An 18,461-nucleotide genomic window follows, 5' to 3' on the forward strand; every position below is an offset into this window, starting at 1 on the left:
ATTGTGCAGTATATTACGACGGAGTATCAAGGCCAGACTAAGATGTTTTTTAAATATATTTTTGGAAATTACGAGAATAAAGTCATAATATTACGAGAATAAAGTCGTAATAATACGAGAATAATGTAACAATTATACAAGAAAAAAAGTCGTTTTAATGAGAAAAAAGCTTCGATAGAGTTATCAAGATCTGACGAGACCAGCTCAACCAAACAGCAGCCTCAGCCTGAGCCCAGCAGCCGCTGTTTGTCTCAGTCCTACCGTACAGTCAACGGGTAAGATAACGTATTGATAAGTTCGTCGTTGACAGTTCTCATAAAATTAGTACTTTATTCTCGCAATATTATGACTTTATTCTCGTAATGTTACGACTTTATTCTCGTAATGTTACAACTTTATTCTCGTAATCCCCCCCCCCCCTCCAAAAAAAAAATGTTTCTCTTAGTATGGCCCTAATACTCCACATTACAAATTAAAATCTCACATTGTCAAGGCTGGTTATGCAGAGCATCAGGGATAGGACCCAAATGCAGACAAAGGAGGCGGTGGGATGTCTTGACTGAAGCTATAACTTGCAGGCAGGTACATATAGCAAGGCAGGCAGGTGTACAGATTCAGGTAACAGATACTCGAACACAAAAGCACAAAACTAGAAACCAACAAAACAACTAGGATGAACAGACAGATGAGTAGGAATGGGCCAGCTAAGCATCTGCAGGGCTGATGAAGAAATTAGATACAGCTGAGGAGGTGGGCAGGGATGGCCAGGCAACTGCAGAGCAGATTAGGGAAGTGGGAACAGAGACAGACTGTGACACATATAAGTCACTGCCTATGGATAGATGTCTCTTTACAATGATGATCATGAACTCAACCGCTGGGTGCTGTTTTATTTACATAGTAATACTAATTTACAAAGAAAGGGAACACATATTATTCACCAGCAGATTCTTTAAAACATACGGTTGATTCTGACTGCTGTAAATGTTTTGGAGACTAATAAATATTGTGTAGGTTGTTGTTGATTGCTAACAAAAAAAAAGAAAGCAAATTTGTATCACTTATTTAGCTGAGCAGTAATTTAATTCATAACCTTGACCACATCCCTCATGTGTAGTTAGCTTTGGCTAAAAATCACTTTTTGTACTTTGAACTGTGGCAATTACTTGTTGTTACTAAGGTCATTTTGCAACCATCTAGTGTTAAAAATATCCAGGTGTCCATTCCAGGCACCAAATTTGAAATCAAATGGCACACACTGCACTTTATCTGAATTCTCCAGTTTTAGACTGGCAAATATTTAGAATAATCTCTTTATTGAACATCTGTTATCATCCCACATCTGTCTGAAAAACAGTGAGCTTTTCCTCTATTCAGCAGTTCCCCTGCCATGCTCATCAGCTTATTAGACATTGAGCTCATACATGCTGATGTGCAATATATTATGTATTTATTTGGTTTATTTGCAGTCTGTCAAAAGTACTCCTGCTGTTAAGACAATTATATTTTAGGCATGTAGCCAAAGCTACATGACATGTAATGAATGCCAATACAAAAACCTTCAGTTCTTTCAGCAGCCAAGTAAGTGAAGGGGGCAAAATCATAATTCTATATTTATTATATAATTATAAAGATACACAAAGGAGAAAATAAATAAACATGAAGAATGTTTCGAGCCCTCTGGCCATACATGGTCTCTCTCCAAAAAACACACAGATGCCTGCAGGTGCTCAAACACTCACACTCTGTCACTGCTACTTTCCCATTTTTCTGAGCAAACCCGCATTTGCATGACGGTGCTGCTGACATAATGAGCGGAAGATAAGCAGGGAAGCAGACCCGGGACCTGGCAACCTGCTGCATCGTAATTATTTGATTATTTGCTTAGAGATGCTGGAGGAGTGTTTTGAGGACACATTGGGAGTAGGGAGTGACAGGAATGGAAGCAGAAAGAGAAAGTGTGGAGGGAGGTTTGACTGGGGAATGAGTCACACCTGCTTTTTTCTAAAGAGAGGAAATCAGTTTTGTTTCCTGCATTGGTGACTTTAGGAGAGAGTTAATGGAACATGGCAAGCTTCCAAGTAAAGGCGCTGCCCACGCTCTCATTACCAGTGACTGTGATGTCGAGTGTTGCTGTTATTTAAAAAACCCTGGACTGAAGAGAGTCAAGGGACACAACTGAGAAACAGTAGGAAACAGCTTGTTGATTTAAAACAGAACTAGAGTATATGAAAGACACAGAAAGATGGTGGTAAGACAAAACATGGAAGGTGTAATACAAATCATCACTGTTGTTATGCACAAGAAGGAATAGGATGCAGGCAGGCTCCAGATGCCTGAAACACCAGCAGCTGGTATTCTCAGGGCTCACATATCACTGGATTGTTAATTAGGCAGGACACACAGTACTGGCCCCACAAGGATCAAAGAACTTTTCCAGTAAGTTCTTCAGACCAGATCAGCCACCACAAGATCAACATGAAGTTTCCACTCTCTTTTTCTTTGCAACATTGAGGATCCTGAACTTTTATTGGAAGATATACAGTCAGTTCCTAGTTTATCGGGTTGTATTATTATTGTGGATAATATAGTTTGTGGTGCTGCTGAACTGTGTTTTGCAGATAGTTGTTTTTTATTTGGCCTACCCACAATGATATGGGATGGACAAAATAAAACACAAATTTTAGTACTATAATACTGAAATGTACATAACATGCATGTTACATTTCATTAAGGTATCTTATAATCATATAAAATGAAAGATAAATCACATACGGTATAAAGAAAAGTAAATAGTCCCATATGCAGCCAACATCACATTAGAACATTATTTACGAACAGAAACATGAAGGGAAGAAGGGAGAACAGACAAAAGCACAAATGACAAACAAAAGTTCAATAAAAACTAATCCAACTTTAATCTGGATGTTTTTAGAGACATTTCTTTCTAGATGAGGCTTCCAATTTCAATAATAATTTTTTAAATTTCAGTATTCATCAGGTTGCAAGGAATCACTCTTGTTGAATTGTGTGGTAATATTTCCCCTGTGTTCACTTTACCTAGGGATGTGCAAAATGTCAGCAGACATTAACAAAGGCATATTAAAGAAAGGACGTGATGACAAATTATTGGCAACACCTATAAGAACAGTAAAAGTTTAGATAGAAGTACTTCTCATATAGTAAAACTGGAATGTGGAAAGTTAAATATTAAATTGATCTCACTGAGCCACATATCATCCCATGTGCTGCATGAGCAGGTAATACATGTATAATAAGATACGTGGTCATTGTGAACAAGTATGCATTTTCAGTTTCTGGTTACTCTATCATATTTTGCAGTATCCAATGGCAACGGGAGTTAGGTGTGAAGGCCTACTTCCCATTTGCCCTTTTTATTAAGTCACTCTTCTAAACCCTTGCAAAGTCACAGACATACTGACTTCAGTCAGTGTCATACATAAAACCCCAGTCTGAGGGCTAAGTTTACAAATATAAACTCTGCAAGTGTATTCTTGGGTAATTCAGCAGACTTAGCGGATGTTTTTTGACACGCAGCTTCCTCCCATTGCATCCAGTTAGAAAAGAACCCATTAATACACCCCACTGCTACTGAAGAGTATCAGTCAAATTCAACATTAAAGATAACTGAGCTGCAAATTCACTTCTGAAAACTGAAAACAAAGGAACTGCTTAATTTGTTTTCTTTTTCTTATCTGTGCAGTTGTCATGGTGAAAGGTAAATGAGAATATGGATACCTATCTCATATCTGTCCGTTAAATATGAAGCTAGTGTTGATTAGCTTAGCTTAGCATAAAGACAGGAAACAGCTAGCCCAGTTTTTTCCAAAGTTAAAAAAATACACCTGGTACAGTGTCTACCACATATACCACAGTGGCCTGGATTCGAATCCGGCCCCAGGCCCTTTGCATGACATCCCTTCTCTCCCCCCTGCCTGTCCTGTCACTCTATAAATAAAGTCTTCACCCCAACAAAACATTAATAATAAAAACGTCTTACATTGTTCACCAATAATATTTTCTCCAAACAATAATGTAAAAACATCAGGTTTGGACAAGGAGCCCGGCCATGGAGGTATTATAAGAACTGTATATTGAACTCAGTCACTTGAATTAAAACTGCTTGCTGAGCGCATAAGCCAAAAATGTTGTCGGGCTTCTGAATTTATTTCCATGTTGTGTGGATATGTGGAACATTCTCCACTTGGTACCAGCTACCAGGGTGTGCTATGCTACCATGGATTAAAAATTCACAACACAAAGAGTAATTGACCTTATTTACAGTTTCTCTGTCTCTTATCATGGAGGTCATGGTGGCAGAGAAAATGCTTCTGAGGATTTTCTTGTGGCAATACCAAGAGAGGTCACTGGGACAAATTATCAGCAAGACCGACCATCAAGCTCTCTCAATATATCCAGTTTTGTAATCACTGTGAGGTTGCCTGGCAACCAGTGGCAACTTGAAGTATTAATTAGTAAGCTTAGAGGTGTTTGTATGAGTGTATTTTTGAACTACGGAGAGCTAAGCTATTTGCTTCCTGGGTCTAGCTTTATATGTATGGGTCAGCTATGAGAGTGATATTGATCTTACTGTTGGCAGTTTATTAGATCACATTTTTCACTTTTATAACTCTTTTGTCATCTCCCAAGAAACAGAAACGTGTAATGAAACTGAAATTTGAGATAATATTTAATTTATTACATTTGCAGCTTTAACTAAGAACATTTAAGAACCCTGTATCCTGAACATTATAAAAAAGCAGGTTCCTTGTCTTCCCCTTGCAGTTTTACAACACATGCAGCCTTTCATTACAATCCAGTGGAGTTTATTACATAGCACAACCAAAATTAAACAAAAAGTGGGAGTGTACCATCAAGTCACAGTAACCATAGTAACAAAACAGTGACAGCTACTGTACCTCCCATTATCACCCTTGTTCCTAGCAAAGATACTGTACATATACTGCAACATACACGCACACATTTTCTTTCTCATTCATTTTTTCACATGCATAAACAAACAAATAAATACTGTCCCCTCTTTTACACAGTGCTTTGCAGAAGGTGTTCAGGATTACAGTGTTTGAATGACAGTCCTGCCCTTTCCACGTAGCATTCACTGAGAGCTGCCCTTGTGGGAACTCACAGTGTTTTCACTAAGGATGAGTCACACTGAAAGATTAGACCCCCCTTAACTCTGTGCCCTCCCACTCGCCTACTCTCTTTTTCTTCATCTCCCCTGCTTTCGGCCACTTCAAACTCTCTTCTTATATGATTTTCTCTCTCTGATTTTCTCTCCTGCAACACTGTTGTGTCTATCCTAAGAGGCTACATGGTCGCTTCCTTGTCTATAAGAATCTTCCTCAGAAAATTCTGAGTTAGGGCATGTAACACACCCTCCAGCTGGTGTGAACAGCTGTTTTTTAGGTCTAAATGTGAAAATTGAAGTGTACCCATTTAAAAATAATTAATCAGATGAAGGTGTTTGTTGGGGGGACATATATATATACATAATTGTACATATAATTGTAGTTGTAAATTAGCACTTGTACATCAAACCATTAGTTTTTTATTTTTCAAAACTTACAGGTTACAAATATAGTATAGATCTGTTTTGGTCATAATACTACATTTTGAAACTAATTTCCTCACTTAACCTTTCTGAAATATTCACACACCCATCTTATACAAAAAAATACAATATCTGTTTTTGTCTCATGGCTGTTACAGAATTTCAGCATTACTGGCACACATCTAAATTCCCCTGTGTTGTCTATGACAGCACCGGACATGGTTGCTGGGTGATTTGTGACCCAAAGCCTCCATGACAGTGTTGAGACTGAATATCAAAGGATCCAGTGACTGAACAAAAGAGACAGCTGTATCCATCCTAAGCAATAGTTGGGGAAAAAAACATAAAAGAGAACACTGTGTCAAATAGGGGTGAGAAATAAACTGGGAGATTGTGAAATGAACACTATTTTAATTCAGTTAGCATCTACTGTAACATCTGTGTATGTCAAATGTCTACTTTCCAGTCAAGTAGAGCTGCCTTATGTTTACTTAATTTTAGTTTATTTAAAAGGGTGTGAAAGGGATTCAGACGCTCAATTATGGTAGATTTTTTGCAATCCTAAATAGGCTGTGTTATTCCAGTGTGAATCCAAAATATGACAATCGACACAATTTCAGTAGCAATACTATTCTGTCTCCTGCTTACCTTTCATGAGGTAACCATGATAACACTCGAGTATTTGTTATTGTCACATTTATGAAATCTCATCTCCAATCCATCCAACCTTCCTAGTCGTCTCATTGTAAAGATATGGGGTATACAAGGTTGCTATGGCGACTATTTCTCTTGGCAACACAGAGATCCGCCCCGTAGTTTGATTGGCCATCCCTGTGCTTAATGTAAAGCACATGGATACACATTTTATAGGTACATATTCAGGCTGTAATAACTGATCAAATACAGGGTGGGAATAAATATATCATCTTTACTCATAGTGGAAGTGGGCTGAAGTGTTCTGGCCATGGACAGGAGATTAATATAAAACATAAAGTAGGCCTATACCACTCAGAATGCTGTCAAGTGAGCCTCAATGATGCATACAATGACTGCTTTTATCAGTGGAGTGGTATATATTTGTATTAGGTCTAGTGGTCTGCAGTGTCAATTATGTGCCGATCCATAACATTTATAGAAACGAGTATGGATGATACAAAACTGAGAGCAACAGACTAAGAATGATTCATTCTTTTACTTTCAAGTGTGCTCATGTGCATACATTAGGATATGAACACCCATACATGGCTTAATACTGTATGTGTCCCCACATAACACTGTAATAACTATCGTTCCTGTACTTATGTACTGTATCTGTTGAATATTCATCAGAAATATATCATAAAATACTGAAGCAGAGTCTGCTTAGTCTTGTCAAAAAGTAAAACACTATCACTAGTTTGGATGAGCAAAGAGAAAATAAAAAACTTAAAATGTGTATTGTGTGATGTTCTTCAATGTTTCTTTGCAAATGAAACAAAAACACCAATCCACAGAGCACAATGTGGATGTTTTGCATTGTCACTGATGGAAAAATACTGGAATATATTAAAAAGTAGACATTAGTCAAGACTAGTTAAATGTTATTTAAGGAATATAGAGCGTGATGAGACATCCGTTCTTTCTTCACAAACCACCACTTCTCAAAAGGTCATAGCAATTTGGATCTGGTGTCAAATCACAGGCAACTTCAACCTAACAGAGCTCTCAATTAATGTCAGTTTCATTAGTGTTATCTGCTTAATGGTGATTATAAAGTTCCAGCAGTATGTCTAGACTGGCCTGTTGACTCCTGCAAAACAGCTATTTTTTTTAATGAGGCGATGACAGTTATAATCTCTAACTCTAAAATATAAAACTTGTGGGCGTTTCAACCAAATTAGTGTGTACACTATACATGCCTGACTTGTGCTATGCTATTTCTGCCCTGTCTGCCTGAAAGAGAGATATAAATACAGCATGTTGGGTTGTTCCTTTTGGAAACTGTTAATCAGAAGATGCTGGCTGAGCAGTGAAATGAAAACAGGAGTGGGATGAGAGACTGAGACGTGGAGAGCACAATATGAAAACTAAATAAGATATGAAATCCAATGACAGAGACAAAACAGATCCAATACAAGACAAACTTGGGGCTTGGCATGAAAAACACACCACACGATCTTTGCATCAGCCTTTGCTCCCCCTCTGGATAATTTTCAACTTCAACGTCTGTAGTGCTCCATCCATGCTTCAAAGTCTTTCTCGGACTGAAAAGCTGAAACTGGAAATACTGACTGCTGTGGAATGGCCATTTTGGTTTATGGCCCCTGTGTCAGCCCTGGAGTGGGGCCCTCCATTTTTGTCTCCAGGCTACATGATGGAGCATGTGAAGCCACAGCACTCCTTCAACAGGGTGAGGCCTGTCTTGGTGAAGGGAGAAGAGGTCTGCTGAGCCCTGGATGGTGTCCTTCTGGTTTGTACACCTGAAGCACAGAATAACATGACATTGTGAGGAAAAGATTAAATATTCTCCAAGAAATGTTGTAAATGTATTGTATTCTATGTGTTACAAGACACGACTTCATCTATTTCATCTGAAGTTCAGATGATTAATGAGTTGACAGGTCTAAAGCATAGCCTCAGTAGTCCCATTTCTATTGTATGGTGAATCAGTCAGTGAATGTGTGAAGCTTCATCCTTCAAAAGCCCTCAGGAGGAAAAAACCTTGAACAAGAAAAACATTAGGACCCAGGAAAATATTTGCCACTGCTTATTTCCTCCTCTGTTCCTTAAACATCGGTATTATGCGTTGATTCTCTGATGAAGCATGACATTGCAGCTCTTTCGTAAATACCTGTCTTCTTCATCTTTCTCGGGAATTTGGACTTCAGAAAATCTGCCATTTCTTTATCTTCTTCGTTCTCCCTATAGAAATTGAGAAAGATGGATTTAATATACCAGGAAAGACATAAATACATAAAGCACCTGGACTACAATTACATTTTTCATTGCCTTCATATCACAAAAGAAAAGTTAGCCAAGATATATCCAGATAGGAATCCCTTGTTATACAGATGGAAAAGTCAGATATGGTGTCTACACATGCTGGACTTTTCATCTATTCCACAAGTACTAAATGGACATTTCAAATAAGGCTACTTTTTATTAAAGTGGAGAGACAAAAAGCCTTCCCCGGATACCCACTGGATAAGAAACTTAATACAGTTTGGCTGTTAGAAAGGATTTACACTGAGAGGTTCTACTGATAAATTAAAATAATCTGGCAGCCACTCTTTTTCTATGAAGATTGGATAAACATACCCTGCATATTTGGAGATTTGAATGTTTGTAGTGCCTACTAAATTCATCAGAGTGTATGTAACAGATAAATATTGATATCTGTTGCTAACTGTACCTTGTCTGTCCTGCTTTGAAAATAAAAACAACAGAATTTTCTTGTGAAGGACATTCAGGGGTAAAAAAAAAAAAAAAAGAGAGAGAGACATAACAGAAAGATCTCTATATTTATCAGCATTGGCAACATGGCCTTGAGCGCAGTCACATCCTCTCCTGTCTGCGATCCTCTACCACAATGTTGTTCTCCTACTTCCTGCCTCTCACCTTCCCAGCAGCCCCACAGCCTTTTCACAGCATGCTGTCAGCTGCCAACAGTAAGTGTTGATCACACAAACTAACAGCACTTGATACTGTCTCACAATTGGAGTAGTGAGAGGATTAAACCTAAAAACAGGATTTATACTGTGTACCACATCTGGGGGTCCACAGTCAAGTCAAATTAGATTACAAGTTGAGCGCCAAGTTAAAGAACCTGCGAGGACCGACCTATATGCATCAGGATCAGCAAGTGAGCAGAGGACCATTCATTTCCTGTAGGTATTACCAGTGTAACAGCAAAATGGACCCACTGTAAAACAAATATAGGGTTTCATTACGAGTGCAGGATAAAACAACTCTGTGAACAACAGAGAGGAGATGCATCCATTGTTGGAGTCCTCCACAATACAAGTTTAACCTACAGAAATCCCATATCAAACTAATCAGCAACAAAAAGCATTTTGGACATCAAGAAAACATGATGTGCAAGACAACCTGCTTTCCTTTGGTGGTTTCTTCTGATATGATGTGTTTTTTATAATATGTTTGATGAAGGAGTGTTGAAATTAATCTGCTGTGGCTGGAAGGTTTGGAGAGTCTCTCTTCATCTCCTGAACAAAACACCAAGGTTTATGAGGCTTAGTGTACCTGAAAAATAAATGCAAACAGTTTTTTTTTTTTTTTTTCCGTCTCGCTGTACCTATTGACGTACGTTGACACATCTTTAATTGAAATGGCTCTCTGCTGTGCGCTGTGTGGTACACTGACTCACAGCGCTGTGCCTTAGGAAAAGCTCTAGGGTTTTTACTGGAGAGTAATGGGCCGGTCTGTGGAAGAATGTGGATGATACTGACATGAGATACAAATTTGCCAGCAATAGTAACGTTCCAACCTGAGCCTGATCAGTCATTATAGGAATGTTAATGAACGATGCTCATGAATTGATCAAAGATCTGTGCTCCTGTGAATGAACCCCACTTGGGTAAGGAATTCCCTGAAGCCTTTTCTGGGAGACTGCAGGAGTACTATATGTGCACTGCATCTCTATCTGGTGGCAGCAAGATTTCATTTTTAATTATTTATTCACAGCCTATAGTGACAGACACCAAAGGACTCATACCAAGCTGTAATGAAACCACAGCGGCAGACACACACCTGAGCCGTTCAAACTCCACATCATCCACCAGGAAATCTCTGGTCTCGACCAGCTTGTGGATCTGCTGCAGTAGTTCTTCTTCCTTCTGTCGGTCCTCGTTGGACTTGTCATTATCTGCAGCACAAGACATCTGAGTAACTAGTGTTTGTTTTGGAAATATGATTATTAGTAGACTAGATTAGAGTAAGATGAGAAGATCAATATCACTCTCCCGCTCTGAACATTAAATATGAAGCTGGAGCCAGGAGGTGATAAGCTTAGCCTAGCATGAAGACTGGAAGCAGTGGGAGACTGCTGGACTGGCCCTGTCCAAAGTTTAAAATTACACATACAATCACATCTAAAGCCAATGAATCAACAGGTTGTATCTTGTTTGTTTAACCTGTACATTAACAGAAATGTAAATGCAACATCACTGTCGGATTGATAAATTGTTGCTCCTGATTTTTTACACTTGTTTCTATATGGATTAAACAAATAGAGATATAACAAGTTAACAAGTTATAAAAATGTGTGACCTTTAGCGGTGCTGGTAGGTAGATCTTTTAAATTTAGAGATAGCCAGGCTAGTTGTTTCCCCTTTGTTTCCAGTCTTTATGCTAAGCTACGATAGCATAAAGCTAAGTGTGACCACCTGCTGGCTGTAGCTTCATATCTAAGAGTGGCATCAATATTCTCAACTAATTCTTGACAAAAAAGCAAATAAGCTTATTTCCCAAAATGTAAATGTTCCCTTTTTTTATCCTCCATCCATCGACAACTATCAATATCCAGAAGACTCCTACCTGGAATGGACACTAATTTGTGCAACTCCTTCTTCAGACGAGTGATCTCCTTGCACAGCTGAATGTCATCCATCCTGTACAGTCATGGTGGAATAAAAGACACAGGCAGACACTTATTAATACTGCACATCAGCTCACTTCATACTATAAAGGGCACCAAGGAGTCCATACTTGACTCTACTGCATGGGAAACGAAATTCAAACAGAGACAGCTTGATTTTGATCTTGTGTTTCACACATGAAATTATCTCTCCTGAGCAGAGAGCCTTGTGCCATTTCTGATGGCTTTCACTTGGCCTCTGTCTGTATCATGCTTTTTCTCTTTCAGTGGCCCTTCAAGTCAGTGGATCATTATTAACACTGAGGTGGGGAGGAGAACCCTCTGTGCCTTCCTCGTCTGACCGAGGCCCTCACGTGACCCAGTATCACAGCAACTGGGTCTTTTTTAGAAACACACACACAAACAGGCTCTCCTAGGGTCAGACGCAAAATCATCCACACATTACACACATTAATCAATGTCAGAAGACTGAGAGCCTCATCATCACGGTACCTGTCATGTCAAATGCTCTCCACAGATGTGTAGGTGGAGAAATGGCCATGGGGTCTGGAATACAAATAACACACTTTCCACAGCTTACTAGAAGAAAACACATCTTGGAGTTTTGTTTTGTTTGTGGACCGCTGGGGGAAAAAGGTGCTCCAAATCCTGACTCCCCATCACCGTCCTCTTCCCCCTCCACCTCCTCCAGTCTCTCATTCTCCCACTTTATCTACTTTAGTCTTGCTTGCTACTCTACACATGCCACTCCTCACCCCCCCCCCCCCCACTGTCTGAGCAGTGTTATTGCTTATCTTTCAGAGAAGCAGATGAATAAATATCCATGCATTACCCTGCTTAGCAGAGGCAAAGGTAGAGCCATTGAAATTTTAATGGGGGGCCAGCTTGGAGTGTGATGGAGAGAAATGAGGGGAGAGAATAGAAGGCAGTGCTGTGTACAAAGGTGTACTCTTGAATGGAAAAATGGATAGATGCATTTATGGCATCTATCCATTTAGGAAATGTGACCTTTAATTACAGCGATGCCACTCTGTATTGTTTTTTTCTAGGATGGACATCAGTCTGTTGGTCCAACACCAGAGTCCAGAGTGAAATATGTTGACAGTTTTTGGATTAGATTTTGCATGGTCCCCAGATAATGAATCCGAATTACTTGATGATCCAATGACTTTTAATTCAGCACCACCAATAAACCAAACCATCCACTTGGCCAACTTACTCATTTTAAGCATGTTAACATGATAACATCAACATGTACACTAATGTTAACATCAAAGCCCAGCTGAGCCTAAGTACAGCTTTAACTGATGAATTAATCAGACCAACGTTAAACATAATACTGCTTTCACCATTATACTTTAAATAAGGGACCTGGGTTGCTATTATTTTGTCTCCACTAATAACACTGGCAACCATCACACATGTTGGTGTTGTTAAGCCACTCACATGTATCTGAGCTCTGACTCCCTCCTGACCAGGACGTCCCTGATCCTCTCAATCTTAAAAAGCTCCCCCTCAATGTCGTCCACGGTGATGGTGGAGTCCGCCATGGACACCACGTCCTCTTCTAAGAGAGAGAAAGAAAGACAGGGGCAGCTTTTAGTCTTGCTGTTTTAAAAGAACATGTCTGGATGCAACATGTCTGACACAAAAACATTAAAGTGTATTTAGATTCTCTTCTATATTAAAGGGAGTTTACAATGCACTTCTTCAACTGACAAATACTTAACAGAGACAAGCAAACACATACACACTTAGGAGCTTTTTAAAATGCTCCAATATGCCACTGCAGATTAAATACTACATATGAATCTGGATCTTAAACTGTATAAACAGCTGCAGCAGATGTACTTTGAAATTGCTGCTTGTTGAGGAGCAGAACGTCATAGCTAAATTACCATGTGTCAGTGGTTGGCACGACTCACATGGCTGCTCTCTCTCTCTCTCTCTCTCTCTCTCTCTCTCTCTCACACACACACACACACACACACACACACACACACACACACACACATACACACACAAACTGATGAATTGCATAAACCCAGGTTGGTGGGTCAGCCCTGGAAATTAGCTTCCCCCAGTATGTCTGTCAGACTCACACTGCAGTCCTACCCTGCCTTGTTCTGCTGTAGAGAGATAAGTGACTTTTTAGTCATTCAGTGTCAGTCTTTAGACAAAATGTAATCCCCTGGTGTAATCACTACACAGTTTACACATAAATTGATTTTAACAAGCTCAAGCTTTAACAACCAGAGCTGAAATGATTGGTCAAATAGTCAATTAGTCAACAGTCAACTGATTTCATTTTCTGATAATTGATATAAATGTTTTGTTCCTTGTAAACTGAATATCTTCTTTTGGTCTATTTGGTTGGACAAAGCAAGACACTTTGGGTTCTGGGAAACTACGATTCACACGACATTTTTCACTATTTTCTGACAATTTACAGACTAAACAATCTATCGATTAATTGAAAAAAATAAACAGCCCTACCTAAGTAGGATTACTGATAAGTAGGCTAATTGATATAATCAGTGGCAAACCTTAACACAGAGGTAGTTTATTGTCACATCAAGATTCACCTTGCTTGGATATTGAAGGATATCTGTGATTACTTTTACAGGTCATTCTGTATTCAACAATGCAGTTTGTAGTCCGACCACGGTACTACATTAAATTAACATCTGAGAAAACTGAACGTTCCACATGAGCAACAATCCAGTTACGTTCTTTCTAAGGCAAAGAGGCATATGAATCTGAGCCACAGAGTGAAATCAAGGTAGAAAAAAGTCTATTTTATCACATCAGCGTACAATGTCATATGACAATTAAAGGCGTTAGTCACTTGTGACAGTTACAGTGTTATTATTGTGTAAATCTCAACCACCATTTACAACAATATGTAGGCTTTCTCCAAACGGCTCTGTAATATTTTTTAATGGATCTGTCCCAGGGTCCCTGGAAATGCTTGTGTGGTATGAAAGGACATCAAAGCATTTCACACAATGTAGCTACTACACCATGAGCAGCTTCAGCTTCATGAGACTATGAGAAATGCAGCAGCATATCAAACATTTAACTACAACCACATTCTAAAAGTGCAATTGTTTTAGCCATGCATGTTAGAACACAAACACTAGATTTAAGTTACCCTGAGATTCAAGTATGGTTGACTTTCTTGAAGGTAGATGGTCAAAGACCTGCAGTGACATCTGAAGGAAATCACCACTGTCTGCACTTGAATTGTTCCATTTAGCAGTCCTGGATAACTGTCACTTCCCTGCAGAGAGCTGCACAACATGGGAGCTCAGAAGGACACAACCAGGGAGATACCGCCACTGACAGACTGTTTCTGACTCCTCCTGGGGCCCTTAAATCCTCTATATATACACACACTATTACTTAGCTATAGCCTTGGGGAAGATAAGAGCTGACTGGGTTCAAAGTGCTCTGAAGACACGTTTTCTCCACTAGCATAAAAAGAGGCAGAATAGGAGTGTATCATTATAATTCAAACTGGGATTGTATGACTTCAGGGTTGTAGTAAAAGCACCATGGGAAGCATTAACCATGCTGGGTGATAATTGCTGGTTACATGGATTTATATCCCTGCTGGCATTAAAGCTTTGTTTGTGGGCCTGCAACTGCAGTCTGCTTTATGTGGCAGACAAAAAAAGGATCCTGAAGTACAGACAGACATCTTCACACAGACATTCTGTACCCTGCACTGGCTGACGTCAGTGTAGCATCAACACAACCTTGACATCTTAGAGGAGAAAGCTGTTGCAGGGACTATTAAACTGTTAATGAGATTAAAAGTATAAATGACATAACATACATGGAAATATCTACACCTTCTGATATGTTTCAAAACTGTTGAAGTTAATTCAAATGCATTTCATAGAAGGATACTAAGCTAAAATATGGTTTCTCACTCAAATGTAAGAATTCTGTGACTGCATAAATAAGCAATCTGTGGTTTATTTATAAGCAAATGTAAGGTGCCTGTTGCCAGGTAATATGCCTGTTCCCTGTATGGCCTATGAGAAGATCAAAACCTCATGTCTAAGCTAGATCCAGGAGGCAATTTTGGTTTGCTTTTTTAACAATTTGTAGATGACACCTTTTTTTCATGCCATGTGAGTCATAAATTCAAAATGTTTACACTATTGGTGTTGTTTTTTCTATAGCATATAAAGAAATAACAAAACAACTAACTTAGTTTAACTAACTAATTTAATCTCAACCAAATTTTTTTTTAAGTTTTAAAGTTTAAAGTTTTATTTCCCTAAACTCAACCCTTACCTGATCCTTAACAAAAGATAAGTTGCTCACTGAAATCAAACTGCTGAACTGATTTGTTCTGCAGCATACACACTTGGCGAAAGCAAACAGCTAACTATTTAATATATAACTCCCATTGAGGGGAGCAATTGTTAATGCTATTAGTTTCACCTGTGCTTTTCTGCTGTGCCCAGTCAGTAAGAAGCAAATGTCTACTGTGAATAAAAGGTCTCTTCAGTATTCTAACAAAGATTGAGTAGAAAGTGCCTGATTCTTGACATTATCACAAATATTGTCATGGTAAAGGAACACATGCTTGTCATAATACATAAATGGAAAATGTGTCTCACAATTCATGCTGTTTTAAAAGAAAATGTCTACGAGAGCATGGCAAGCCAATGCACAAGAGTGTGCACATTAAACAAAAGGATTTACAGTTGTAGCTAGCATTGTCTGTGTATGTATGTGAGTGTGTGTGTGTGTGTGTGTGTGTGTGTGTGTGTGTGTGTGTGTGTGTGTGTGTGTGTGAACCTGAGAGTGAGAAACTGAGAGCGAAACAAAGACAGAAAGAAGACTCACTCTTTGTATTCTAATCCCTAGTTGCACATCGTATTCACACCGCATACTCATTACATTGCAGGTGTAAAGACGCTAAATGAGACTTTACCAGTGACACCTAGTTCACAAAGCAGATGAAACGTTGGGCTTAAAAGTACAAACAGAACCCACTGACACAACATTGCATGCATACTACCACCCTACAGGGCCACATTATTGTTCATATCCCTGCCAAAAACACAAGCTTTACTGACTATGACCATGAAGCTGGCTGAAACACCATACTGTGAGCTGGATTCGGGTCTGTTTGGATGAAGAAAACGTATAACATGATGTCATGAGCATTAGTATATTCTTACATGGTTAGAAACAACATGTTCTGCTGCAGAGGCTCTCAAGGACAGGTTATTCTGCCACTGAGCAGTTATGACTCATCACTAGACCTCTCTGAAATGTTCCCTCCTTTACACTTTCTCCCCTTTCTCACTCTGTCACAGTTTAGCGTTTCCCATCTCCCTCTGCTTTTCCTCATTTCACCCCATACTCCCCCAGATCGCCCCTCTCTTTATCCAAACCCCTGAAGATGTGAATTACATCATGAGCTCGGTCTTTGCTCTGACTCAATCCCTCTCTTTTTACACTGCCACAATATGCTTTATGCCTAATGAGGTAGAACAGCACACTGACAGACAGATCAGACAGATTAGAGACCAAAAGGCAGAAGTGGAGGGAACAAGAGGAGTGTGTGAGATGAATAAAGGAAGAGTAAAATTAGAGAAAAACAGATAGAGTCTTAAGAGACCTGCACAGCTTTCTAAACTTCCCACTTGACTGATCACATCAATACACTCCATAGCTGGTGCGTCAGTACGATCAAAACACCTTGACAACATGATGCTATTATGAGCATAATTTGTTAAAAACATCAATGTCCATCAGCAATGTAGAGGAATAGAGCTGGAATTAAAACTATTTTGATAATTGATTAATTGTTTCACGCATTTGTTTTTGTTAAAATTTAACAAAATATCTTGCTGCAGTTTCTCCAATGTCAGGATTTACTGCTTTTCTCTTATTTATATGATTATAAACTGATTTTTTTAGGGTTTTGGACTGCTGGTTGGACAAAAAAGGACATCTGAGGACATATTAAGGAAACTGTTATGGACATTGTTCTCTATTTTCTTTTCTTATAGATCAAACGATTCATGGAGAAAATTAAGATGCATAAATAATGAAAATAATTGTTTGTTGTAGGCTTTCAAGTATCACTATCAGAGTGAGGAGCACAGTGTAATGAAGAGTTTCAGTTACTTCTGACCCAAGAGTCTATTGGCTGGAGACTGAGATGTGGCCAGTGTCCTGCCAAGTCCCAGATGTGAGTCATTATTCATCATTTGAGGTGCAGGTCATGGAGTAATGGGCCCTCACTTTTCTCTTACACAAGTACAGACAGACAGACAGACAGACAGACACACACACACACACACACACACACACACACACACACACACACACACACACAAACACAAATTAGAAGAACAGACACCTGTGGATTCTTGACATTTTCAGAGCTGTTGCCTGTGCTGCAACTAGAAAAATGTATTGATTGGTTTTTATCAACTATATAACAAGACCCTGATATAAAAGTAAAAGGCCAGAAAACAAACTGTAGAAATTCTGTTATACATTGTAGTGGGACAAGACAGAAAACAAACCTATGACGCCTAACAGGCACACTGTGGTGATGCCATAGATTGTATTATAAAATATATGTAGAAACAGATTAAGATCACTGTAAATTCACTATACCAAGACAAAGACCAAAACCAAGTAAGTCCCTGCAGTCATGTTATGGCAATAAGATTAAGTACAGTGACACATTAGGTGAATTAAATGTTATTTCTCTTTAAACTCAGTCAATAGCTCAACATGTAATAATACTGCAGTAACCTGGTTCGTTGGTGTCTCTGGTCCCTTCTGTGCGCTCCAGTGAACCGTACTGATGAGGAGATCCTTGCTTCTTCTCCATCTGTCCAGCAGCTGCTCCTCTCTTCTCTTCTTCCCTGCGCTTCCAGTTGCAGTAGCTGGGAAACAACTACAGGGGAGGGTCTTGCAGTCTCAGTCCGCTGCCGTATTTCATTGAGTCATCGCCAGTCAGTAACCAACCTGTAGAGGCAAAGAGAGAGAGCGAGATGCTCTGGCGGTCCCCACCTGCTCTAGCAAGCGCCGGTGTGTGTGCAGCGCTCAAGAGTCTCCCTGTCTCAGCGCCGCTCAGGCTGGTGACTCAACAGCGCCACCTGGCTGCCACTAGACGCACTTACAGCATGGGCGCGTTCACTCCACGGTGCGTCAAGGCAAAACTACAAAAAAAACCACTTCCTCTTTCAAAACAGCTCAGAAGACGTAGTTTGGTTTTTTTTTCAGAAA

General features: G+C 39.3%; 1 protein-coding gene across 3 annotated transcripts; it reads right to left on the minus strand.

Moving 5' to 3' along the window:
• Positions 1-4,693: 4,693 nt before the first annotated feature.
• LOC127354362 (bMERB domain-containing protein 1-like) lies at positions 4,694-18,274 on the minus strand. Of its 3 annotated transcripts, XR_007881519.1 has the most exons (8): positions 17,985-18,274; positions 12,633-12,753; positions 11,126-11,199; positions 10,340-10,454; positions 9,680-9,832; positions 9,413-9,494; positions 8,424-8,494; positions 7,987-8,052 (listed from the first exon to the last, which is right to left on the minus strand). XR_007881519.1 is itself a non-coding variant. In XM_051384256.1 (6 exons), exons 1-6 carry the CDS (start codon positions 18,061-18,063, stop codon positions 7,940-7,942), a joined length of 573 nt encoding a protein of 190 aa, XP_051240216.1. In that variant the 5' UTR covers positions 18,064-18,273; the 3' UTR covers positions 4,694-7,939. The 3 variants fall into 3 exon arrangements, 1 of the variants encoding a protein (XP_051240216.1); XR_007881518.1 differs by lacking the exon at positions 7,987-8,052 and having other exon boundaries at positions 8,350-8,494; XM_051384256.1 differs by lacking the exons at positions 9,413-9,494; positions 9,680-9,832 and having other exon boundaries at positions 4,694-8,052; positions 17,985-18,273.
• Positions 18,275-18,461: the final 187 nt, after the last annotated feature.

This window comes from Dicentrarchus labrax, unplaced genomic scaffold, assembly GCF_905237075.1.
Source record: "Dicentrarchus labrax unplaced genomic scaffold, dlabrax2021, whole genome shotgun sequence".
Classification (NCBI taxonomy): domain Eukaryota; kingdom Metazoa; phylum Chordata; class Actinopteri; family Moronidae; genus Dicentrarchus; species Dicentrarchus labrax.

Bases quoted from the DNA above. Each gene is read 5' to 3' on its own strand.
- LOC127354362 (XM_051384256.1), bottom strand. From the start codon at position 18,063: ATGGAGAAGAAGCAAGGATCTCCTCATCAGTACGGTTCACTGGAGCGC. The intron at 11,200-12,632 runs GTGAGTGGCTTA...ATGACTGTACAG, and splicing joins GAGTCAGAGCTCAGATACAT to GATGGATGACATTCAGCTGT. The intron at 8,495-10,339 runs GTGTGTGTCTGC...CAATTTCTATAG, and splicing joins GTGGAGTTTGAACGGCTCAG to GGAGAACGAAGAAGATAAAG.